The sequence below is a fragment of the Mizuhopecten yessoensis genome, unplaced genomic scaffold, assembly GCF_002113885.1.
Source record: "Mizuhopecten yessoensis strain PY_sf001 unplaced genomic scaffold, ASM211388v2 scaffold8365, whole genome shotgun sequence".
NCBI classification, from domain to species: Eukaryota; Metazoa; Mollusca; class Bivalvia; order Pectinida; family Pectinidae; genus Mizuhopecten; species Mizuhopecten yessoensis.
Window position 1 is genome coordinate 139738 of NW_018407511.1, and position 11483 is coordinate 151220.

Genomic DNA, 11483 nt, shown 5'->3' on the forward strand with positions numbered 1-11483 from the left:
TTTCCAGAGTTATTGCCCTTTATCATTTCTAACCCTATCCAGACAAATTTTCCAAAACGATGTGACCAATTGCAATGAATTATCTGGAAGTAATGCATAGGGGATTATCTGGGAGTAATGCATAGGAAATATACTTAGCACATCAAATGGCCTACTTTATTTTGGAATTCAAGATGTCTGCCAGTGCCTCTGATACGCTGTGACAATAACATTTATAATACAAGTTCAATGGAGCCGATGTTGTTGATACTTTGTAGAAATGTCACATATTAAATAAACTTTATGTTCAAAGGCTGGCTTGAACATTTTGGGAACAAGATGGATGGGCTTTGTGGCCTCTGATCTTTTGAGACATTAAAAAGGGTATTACATGTCGTGACCGGGAGTAATAAAGACGATAACAGTGTTATTTGTACATTATTGTTTGATATTTTACAGGTGTGAGTTATAGAAATGTTTGATATTTTACAGGTGTGAGGTATAGAAATGCTTGATATTTACAGTAGTGAGTTATATAAATGTTTGATATTTTACAGGTGTGAGTTATACAATGTTTGATATTTTACAGGTGTGAGTTATATAAATGTTTGATATTTTACAGGTGTGAGTTATATAAATGTTTGATATTTACAGGTGTGAGTTATACAATGTTGGATATTTTACAGGTGTGAGTTATACAATGTTCGATATTTTACAGGTGTGAGTTATACAATGTTCGATATTTTACAGGTGTGAGTTATATAGGGAAACACCTGGGAGCCCTAGATAACATGTACAGTTCACTGTTCCTTGATTCCCTGTGGAAGGATACATTTGAGAAGCCAGAGATATCAAAGCTAGGTAAAGCAAGAACACAATACGATTATTTAGTTTACCTCTCACACCCATGTCAAGGATGAAGTATAATACATCAGTCATATGTTTCTTTTCATTGTAATGAATTTTAGATTTTGATAAATTGCAAGATAAAGATTTTCTATACCTCTATCTTACAGAAGATACATAAATTTTAGATACACACATAGGAATGCCCTATTGGGTAGATTCTTTAGTCGCCAAACGCGAGGCTTGTCAAATGTTTGGCAATTAAAGAATCTTTCCCCTCAAGGGTCTCAACATTACAGGCACAAACCACACTGTTGGCGTGATGTCATTGTATTGTTGATGTGGCGTCCTACAATTGTCATGAACAGGGGGATCCTAAAAGTTGCAACGAAACAGTTTTTGGAGAATGATAATCAACCTTAGTAGGGTGTACAATTTCCATATTAAGCCTGATTATTTTATCATGCTTAGTGGACCATCAACACATAAAGATAAAAAGGACAAGCACAGAAGAAAGTGCTACCCTCTAATGACTATTACGTTCTGTATTTGTTTAGATTCATTGAATGTTTAAATGTATATCAATTTATTTTTTTCACGTGTGGCAGATTCCCAGGAAATTTTCAATCGGGTGTCCAAGTACCTGAGTAGTGCTAACGGGCTGCTACAAATCCCAATCTCCGAGGCGATGGTCATGTGTCGAGGTAGAAGGTACGTATCACCATAGAGCTGAACTATGTCAAGGTCAGACCCCCCCCCCTATCAAGGTAATGAGGGTCAAATTTGTAGTCCTTTGGTTATATACAGTAGCTACATGGTGGGATGAATGACTATCAGGTTTGATAAAATGCATGACCTTTACTCACTTTCAAGGTCACAGGGGTAGAATGTGGGACTGCTGTTATATGAAGTCTCAATGCTTAGTTTTATATGTGATTTGGGACTGCAGTCAAGCCCATCCTACATGCCCGGATGACTTCTCACATTTCTCAGTCCTACATATACTCATCCAGTGCATTCTCATTTTGATAGCCAATCCAAGTTGAGATTATAATTTTAGTTCAATTTAAATATTATCCTGGGAACGAAACATGCACTTAAGATATATCAGATACTTTGTACTTGCATTTAAATGTGTGCTCCTATTTTCATACATTTCTGTTCTGTTTCCAGCTCTGATGACGAGTCATCTCAGATGTTTGTACCGTTCTTGAGTGTAAGTATTTGAGTAGCTATCATCTAGTGCAACAGTCTTTTCTGTCCTTGATCAAGACCATGTCTTTCCAGTTGACGTAGTTATATAAATAGGACTAGAGAGAAGACTAGCGTTATAACACGTTCTGGCAGGGAGAGTGTTGTTCTGTTTATAGGCAAGGAATCTGATACACTTAGTGAAGCTTTTAGCCTTCTCTTGCAGAGAACTTCATTTCATACCTGATTTTGTTTGACTTCAAAGATTTAGCGAAATGTATACAAGTTCTCTTTGTAAAAAAGAGGAACACTACACAGTAAAATTGATGCTTTCCTAACTATTGTAACAGGAGAAAGATAATATGTAATGGCCAGACCAGGGTTCGAACTCGGGACCCTCCGAACTCTAGATGAACGCTCTACCAATTGAGCTACCTGGTAGCGGATGATTGACCCAGTCAAGTTCCGCTACATTCCTCCCTCCTTTTGCAAAGTCTTTGCCACCGAAGGCAAAACTGTTTACAACACAAGTTCAGGTTTCCCCTTGCTCAGAGACTCCCAGTGCTTGGAACAAGGGATGGCAAGCTCAACAATTTTGTAACAGGAGATAGAGAAAATGTGACGTCCAGACCAGGGTTTCGAACCCGGGACCCTCCGAACTCTAGACGAACGCTCTACCAATTGAGCTACTTGGTCGCCGATGATCGACCCAGTCCAGTTCCGCTACACTATGTTATGTATTCCCTCATTGATACATGTAAAATGTTTTTGTTTTTTTAACCATTACAGGAAGTAAAGATTGGAAATCCAGAGGTAGTAAATGCTTCAGGTAGGTATACAACCAAAGACAACCATTCACTTACTCGACCAGTAATAACAATTTAGGTACACCACACATGATAATAGTAACAATGTCACAGGGTGCCATATTGGATTTTGACTGTTCAAGTTTGCTATCACTATTTCTCAAGAAGTACTGGACAGATCTTTCTCAACTTTCATATGTTGGTTCCCCTTAGACTGTAGTTATGCAAGTTTTAGTTTGAGACTTATTGGCAAATTAAGATGGCTGTCGAGCAGCTATCTTCAAATTTGACAGTTCAAGTATGTTATTGCTCTTTCTGAAAGAGTTCTTGATGTTTCTTTCTCATATTTCATATGAAGGTTCCCCATATTCAGGCAGCCATCTTTGATATTTTAAGTTTTAACAGATTTCTTTTCAACTTCATATGGTCCTTAGTTGTGAACGTTTTATTTTGAGACTGAACTGAAAGACAAGATGGCCACCAGGTATATTCATCTTGTATGTTGACAGTTCAAGTTTGTTATTTTTAGTTTCTTAAGAAGAAAACAGACTTGAACTAATAACGACTTAATATTGAAAGGCAGGGTTATCATGGGCCTCGAAAAGCCATGAACTTTGCCGTTCAATAATATAATCCATATAGGATTATCCAGAGTTGTGCCTTTCTTACAGTTTTAAATTACCACAATTTTGTATCAAACAAAACAGTTTTTTAATGTTTAATAAAACTATTGATGACGATGCATAGTTGTATTTTTACCAAGGAGAAGTTTATTGGTAGCATTGTGTTGTTCTCTTGTTCTCTCTCGATCGGGCTTCCATTGGCCACATAGACAGGCCTTGAAAAAGCCTTGTAAAGACCTTAAATTTGGTTTGACATAATCTGTACGAACACTAAAAGGACACTCTTAAACCCAGCTATATGAAGTTTTATTGAAAAGTGATTACATGCATTTAGAGAAAAAAGAAAAAGAAAAAAAAATCGAAATTACCTAGAACTAATGAAGATGTTATGATGGTGAGCCCAAGATCCCCCTTGGATCTCTAACAATATTACTTATCAACTGTTGTCTGTCCTTACAGCATGTGCTCTCCTTGATAACTAACACAGGTATGTAGGTGTGACTCACTGTCTTGTTGTAGTGGACCTGGATGACTCCAGCTGTATGGTGAACTCCCCCTCCCTGTCCAGCTCACCCCCCTCTGCCATGATTCTACTAGACAAGCCAAAGGAGACTCAGACCCCTCCCAGCTCCCCCAGTGTCAACCTCACCCCCACCAGCCAGAGGTATGTAGCTAACCAACACCCATGTCCAGCATCGCATGGTGAGCACCATAACAAACCTGTGTGGTCAGTCAGGGTTTAGCGTGGATGAGTAACAAACCTGTGTGATCAGTCAAGGTTTAGCGTGGATGAAGTACAGAGATGTATGCCCCTCGGCAGTGTCATGGAAGGCATTACATTCCATTGCAGTAAATTCATTTATTCACTTTTTGTCAACACTCTAGCCTCATCACTTTGTAATAGAGTGTCATCAATCTTCATACAGTGTACAAATATGATAATACCTCAGACATGTTTGTATTTCAGTGTTCCCATATCATGGACATGAAGGTCACTGTTATTATTTATAGAAAAAGCTTGACCTCACTCTTGGAACTTTATTTCCTAACGAATTTTGATCTAACCTCATACAATACAGTGGTCAAGGTTACTAAAAAATCATTTCTTAATTCATTTTTATCCAACTTCGTACAATAATCAGTAAGGAAAATAATTCAAACAAGGGTGTCATGGTCAATGTCACTGTTACTATTCCTAGAAATATTTTTAAAGACTAGTGACTTTTTCATTCGTGAATATGTTCATGTGATTTACCCAGTCCAGTATTATTGCTGACATGACATATTTGTATGTGACACATGCTTATATTTTGCACACTGTATTTTTTATTTTTCTTCAATGGAACTTCAAAGCTGTCATGGTAAATACCCTGAACAGCCAGGAAGTTTGTTCAAATAAATTACCTTTACCTACTTTCAAGGTCGACATAGGTCAAATCATTTTTAAAAAGTGGAAATTACTTGCTGATCATTCTGACGATAATATGCAATTTCCTATATGAAATTTTACCAATACACTAATATAAATAACAAAGTACATGCATAATGTTTTATTTTCAAATTTAGGTAACATGATTATTTTATATTAATATTTCCTGTTGTTTCCATCTTCACACTTCATCCTAGGTCTGACAAAGGAGATTTGGCCTCTTGTAACCGAAAACTTGTAACCTAAACCTAACTAAAATACCTTACCCTTTTATTGTAGTAAAATGGTTATTATAATATCACAGTTATATTTTATAATATCTCAGTGACTTTTTCTTTCTATAATAAGCAGAATCCACTGTATTGTCCAAAGAATTCTTGATAACAAGTTTTTGAATTTTCATGAATTTATTTTTAAGGTTCATAGACAGCTAAAATAACCATTGTTTTATAATTGTGTTACTAGCCAAGGAAGCACCAGTAGCCCAGCTGGTCTGGGCGAGCTTATGGAGCTACAGGTTGATTACTGGACAGCCACCAACAAACCGGACAGCTCAGAGAAAACCGACAAAGCCAGTAAAAAGGACAGTAACAAGTCCTCACTCAAAACCACCTTCCGATCCCTTCAGGTCCAGCGAGCTGCACAACCACCCACGTCACCAGGCGACAGCCAATCAGCATGCTTCACGATGGTTGTGGTTACCAGGGAGAAAAAACAAAAAAGTGAGTGTGACCCTCAGCCCATTTGTTCCAAGCCTTGGGTCAGAACATTTAAGTTTTTCTGTTACAACATCTAAACAGGCATCAGCATATTGTGACATTCAAAAGTATTATTTGAATACATTATCAAAATAAAATTTGAATAGCTAACTTGATCGGAAGGACTTAGGTGAATTATGCCAAACCCTGGCATCCATAGTCTGTCCAGCAATAATTTCTTCAAACATCTTCTGCTACTGAACTGCCGAAAGGAATTTGTTGATGGTTGGTATTCAAAAGTATACAAAAAGAGGGCTTGACCCCAAAGGAGAGTTAAGGGCTGGTGTTGAAAAGGGGTTATCTGGCCATATAGGTTGAAGCAACTTCTCGGTAACTTTGTGATGGATATTAACCCTTTCATCACTGTAGACCATAATGGACTCATCCATATCAATGCATGGTAGAGTCTTCTTAAGTTACATAGGAGTGAAAGGGTTAATCAATATCGGTAGGAGGCACCTTCATGTGATGGGAATTAAACATTGTGCTAATGGAGCAGCTGACTAGCAGAGGGATGGGGCAAAAAAAGAGTAATTTGACCATATTGCATTTAGGGAATCTGTTTAACTGTATTTGATTGCAAGCATCCTCGGGTGGTGAGGATTCAACATTGTTCAAATTGAGGATTGACCCTCTAAGGGCTTAGGGCAGGGCTATAAATGGAAAGTTTAGCCTTAATGTTTTGAGCAATATTAACCAATTGCTAGGCATGCAGAGAGAACTATACTCATGCTACCATGGTTGCTCCTGGGATCCTCTTGGCCCCATGGGAATTATTCCCTAGGCTATAACTTGGAAATGGTGTAGATTCCCAGCATATTTATAATTGCTGGTCATTAAGAGACAAATACACTTGCCATAAGGATTGGCTTTTATGCCTGGCCCTAGTCTTCCCCCACCCTAGAGGGGTCGAATGGCAAAGTGGATAGCGCACACTCGCCTTTCACCAAGGCGACTGGGGTTCGTTTTCTGGAAAAGGTATGAGATCACCTGTCTGACCATGTGGGTCTTCTCTGGTAATTCTGGTTTCCTCCCAGCAAGCAACCAGAGAGATTAATATAAGTTAATATAACTTGTTTTATTATTGTACAGTTGTAAAATAAATGGACTTTGTATATTTTGCTTCAGATTTGGTAAATTTGTAAACTGTGGAGTGTAGTTTTTTGATGTTAATGAACCATGAAAATAAAAAGAATTTCAATTGTTATTGATGCGTTTCTCTTTTCAGTCATGAGGCTTGGTAAGAAGGCCAAGGATATTGAGTCTAAAAGCCAGGTTGTGGAGGGAATAAACAGACTTATATGTACATCCAAGAGTCAGAATTATTCCCTCAGAGGTAAGAACATCCGTGGAACAGCAATGATATTACATCACAAAACATCAGATTACATCAAAATTAAAGTCGTATGTAGGTGTGCAAAAAACATCAGATTACATCAAAAATAAAGTCATATGCAGGCGTGATGTGATGATGTCCCAAATTAAGCTTTAATTGTTTTTCAATAAGGCAAATTTGGTATAAATTTATAAAAATATGCTGCCACAAAATGGCGCCGTTGAAAATTTTCTTAAAGATGAAGAAAGAGGCCTACAGCCAATCAGATTGTAGCGTGGGATGTTAGCCAATCAAAAACCTCAAAACAATGGAGGCACCAAGAAGGGGGGAGCGGCATCCTAAGGGGGGCGATGTTCGTAGCAACCTTTTAACAATACTTGTCGAACAGTCTAATGGAGGGTTTATGTGTCGTGACATAAAATCAGTTATGTATATAACTTGCATATACTGATAAAAATCTTATCAAGATAGTAACATATTAATATTTGATAAGGTACCAAGGTACATTTTAGAGTCGTGTAGATTCTAGGTGCTTGTTGGTATCTCTTCATATTGATTTCTATTTCCTTTCCTCTATCAAACCTATCTATGACATTTTTTTGGTTCATCACATAAAATGGCCAGTATTATCACAAACTGGTAATTCAAACAGTTTATGTGTATTAATCAAATGTATGCATATGTTGTAGTACTTCTTTAATGTAATTACATTTCAAGGGAGATGGCTTTATATAAGATTAAAAATCTTGTGGCCAGATCCTATTAATATTCCAATTAACCTGTGTACTTATTATACATGATGTATGAAATAAAAGATTATTTAAACTAACCTGTATCTGTTTTACTCGCCAGTGATGGTGGATGGAACGGAGTGGAGAGGAATCAAGTTCTTCCAGTTGTCGTCCCAATGGCAAACGCATATTAAATCGTTCCCTGTGGTTGTCTTCTGTAACACAGAGATCCTGTGAATCATCGTATCATGAACCTGATCCCAAGGTTGTCTGGACAAATCCCCGTGTTTTGTGGAGGTCCAAGAATTGTTGTTTTGACAATTCCGAGGTTATATTAGCAACCGAGTTCCACTTTTTTATGGACAGGTGCAATACCTGGTGACCACGACAAAGGTCTGTGCCAGTGTGGTCCGATAACAACGTTAACATAGCTGGGCTTCCTTCACCATGGTTACCGAGGTAACCAAGAGCTTTAACACAGACAAAATGGTCTCCAATATGTTACAGAGCTTTAACAGTGCTGTAAGGTCGATGTAGGGGAGGCAACCTTTGATTGCACATCTATCAACAGACAATGGTGTGCTCCCTCCTTCCTACGTACTACATATTCTCCACGATGGATGTGGTCGATGTTTTGCATTGGGTTGTCTGTGCAGCATTTTAACATGGCAGGTTGGCCAGTCCGGGTCCAGATTGCCAAATCTTTATTGTGATAGTGCTTCTCTGTAAATACTGTGTGTGAACGTCTTGTAGATAACTGTTTATTTATAATGCCCTAATGGTTGTATTGCGACGTTTCATCAATCATAACTGTGTTATCTTTAATCCATACAAATGTATACAGGGAAATTTTCACCGAATTTTAATTTTCGCCTTTTTCCTCGTCCGCAGTGAGGGCGAATTTATTATTACAGCGAACAGTAGTAAACACTATAATTAACATAGTAATCAAATGTGACAGGCGAAATTACCATTGGGTGAATATGGATTTTATTGATGTTGGGCGAAAATTTGACAGGGCGAAAGTTTCCCGGTATACAGTAAATGTCCTATCAACTGAAGGTCCCCGGTAAGTACCACTGATGTTACCCGTCAATGGGATTATTACTAGTTCTTCCTCGTGTTACACAGAAATGTACCACATTTTCACAACTCTTCATAATATATAAATAACCGTTAACATGATTACCTTATTAACTTTAATCATCTTTCTGCCTTGTTTTTGCTCAAATGGCTTCTGCTTGTGTTAAGAGGGGTATTTTCTTGATTAGTACTGTTCATATTTCTGATATAGATGATTAACTCATTCACCCCTGAAATTTCATAATGAACTATTCCAACCTTTGAATTGGAAGAGTTCAAATGTGTCTTCGGGGGTGAATGAGTTAAGTTCACAGTAACTAACCCCGATTCCTGAACAAATGAACTGTATTCTGATACATGTAAGTTGTGTGTTGACTTATTTACCTGTTCTATCCAACCACTGTAAACAATTATAAACATTAATTATTATATAAGTAGGTCATTTTCACACCTTGTTTCCTATCCCCATAACTTTCACTTTTTCAATGTTTAAAAAAAAAAAAAGCACAATTACAGCAAGAAGGGGGTATCTATGGAGCTTTGCTCAGTGTTACCAAGGTAATTAGTTAAATTGAAGTTTCATAATGCATAATCCTTTTTCTGCCGGTAATTAATGTCAAGCTTAGGGGTTCTTAAGGCTGTTTTTTGACCATATATATTATTTGTTTTATTCATAATTTAATTGTATATAAGTGATACTGGATTTGTTTTTCATGTATATTTTTAAATTTCTTGAATGTTATATCATTATAACAGATTTGTTGTCATGTCCAGTTTCTATTTATGTTGTTGATTATATACACTATGGACCTGCTGAATTGTCAATGTCAATAGCTGAACATCGCCAGTAGTAGATGGAATGGAATGTTGAAAAGCTTGCTTTACCTACTTTCAGGTTATTTGTTTGAACGACAAAATATTTGTATTTTTGCATTTCAAGAAAGTTTGTTTGATTGATTTACATTCAAGCAATACGGTTTAGCCAGAAATTTACGCTGCCAGTTGATTTTCGCCTTTTTTTTGTTGGCTGCAATGAAAACGGATTTATCACTACAGCGAACACTAGTTAACAACATGATATGGATAGAAATTAAAGATGAAGGCGAAATAAACACTGGGTGAATATGGATCATTCTTACAACGAGCGAAAGTTTGACTGGGAAAGAAATTCCCGGTACACATTACATGAACTGTGACTTTTGAAATGTTCTTACGGATTTTCTTTTATGAAACATGAAACAATGTCTGATTAATGTAATATTTTAATCTAATCGTTAATAGCACAAAACACCAAATGGTGAACATGTTGTATTGTAGAGGTGTGAAAATATTGTTTTTTTTTATCCATGTTTCACCTTGGCTCATATAAAAATGAAAGAAAATGGTATTTCAAGAAGTTATTTTATATCAATCTCTATGAGAGTGATGTTCAGATATTGATGCGAATAATTTCTGGTCTCCGTTAGCTCAATAACCAGAACTACATGTAACATTACACTGATTTGTGATAGTACTAGGCATGTCACTCCCCAAATCTGTGTCGCTGATGGGGAGATTATTTTTTATGTTTATGATTATAACAGGTTTGTTCACATTGTCATCTTGCCAGAATACCAAAATTGACCTTCAGTATTGACTTTGTGGTTGTCCGACCCACCTTTCCTCTATTATCCACGCCTGGTGTAGGTGATGGTGCTATATTTGTAGTATTTTTATCCTAGATAAACAAGGCCATTCTTGTTGTAGATATTATTGATTTGTGAATTTGATTTTGTTATGTTATTTTATACGCTAATTAAGAGAGGTTAGATTTTGTTACTGACCCCCATTCGTGTTACGTAGACAACATTTGTGATTTATGAGTACAAAATGGAAGTGTTTTATCTAATTTCTAGATCCATAAAACCCCATTATAAGCAGTTTGATAAAATGTTAATTCTAGAAGAATACAAATTGTGAAACCAAAGGGTTTTTTAATCAGTGTGATTCTAACGTGTATGAAACAAGGACATTGATTGGTTAAATCAAACATGTATCCATAGTATTGTGGTTCTAATGTGTAATGTAATGAGGTTGAGGATTGGTTAATTAAATACTTTTGTCTTTTATATTGAATTTCATTGGTTGAGCAATGTTTCACTAGTCTGACCCGAGTCACAGCTGGTATAATATAGTCCCAGGATTTAAGTTCATAATAATTAAGACTGCCTCCTATACAAGTCAGATTTTTAGCTCACGTGGCCCGAAGCGCCAAGTGAGCTTATGCCGTGGTACGGCGTCCGTCCTACTGTCCGTCTGTCGTCCGGCATCAATATTTTACTTTAAACAACTTCTTCTGAATTACCGAGAGGCCCAGGCTGATGTTATTTCGCCAGTAGTATGCTGGGATGAAGGGCTACCAAGTTTGTTCAAATGAATGACCTTGACCTACTTTCAAGGTCACAGGGGTCAAATATGTTAAAATCTTCAAACAACTTCTTCTCAATAGCCAAAAAGCCAAGGGTACTGATATTCAGCCTGTAGCATGCTGGGATGATGGGCTACTAAGTTTGTTCAAATGAATTACCTTGACCGACTTTCAAGGTCGCAGGGGTCAATTAGGTTAAGATCTTCAAACAACTTCTCAGCCTGTAGCATGCTGTGATGATAGGCTACTAAGTTTGTTCAAATGAATGCCCTTGACCCACTTTCAACTTTATGT

General features: G+C 37.0%; 1 protein-coding gene across 7 annotated transcripts in view; it reads left to right on the forward strand.

The window, feature by feature from the left end:
- The window catches only part of LOC110455732 (phosphofurin acidic cluster sorting protein 2-like), an 83239-nt gene extending 72136 nt beyond the window's left edge, over positions 1-11103 (forward strand). For all 7 annotated transcript variants that reach the window (XM_021506059.1, XM_021506064.1, XM_021506061.1 and 4 more), the window contains 8 exons: positions 730-840; positions 1434-1536; positions 1999-2041; positions 2806-2845; positions 3965-4109; positions 5340-5596; positions 6861-6968; positions 7821-11103. In XM_021506059.1, coding sequence (XP_021361734.1) covers positions 730-840; positions 1434-1536; positions 1999-2041; positions 2806-2845; positions 3965-4109; positions 5340-5596; positions 6861-6968; positions 7821-7936 — 923 coding nt within the window. In that variant the 3' untranslated portion in view covers positions 7937-11103. The remainder of the gene's footprint in view (positions 1-729; positions 841-1433; positions 1537-1998; positions 2042-2805; positions 2846-3964; positions 4110-5339; positions 5597-6860; positions 6969-7820) is intronic.
- The last annotated feature ends 380 nt before the right edge of the window (positions 11104-11483 follow it).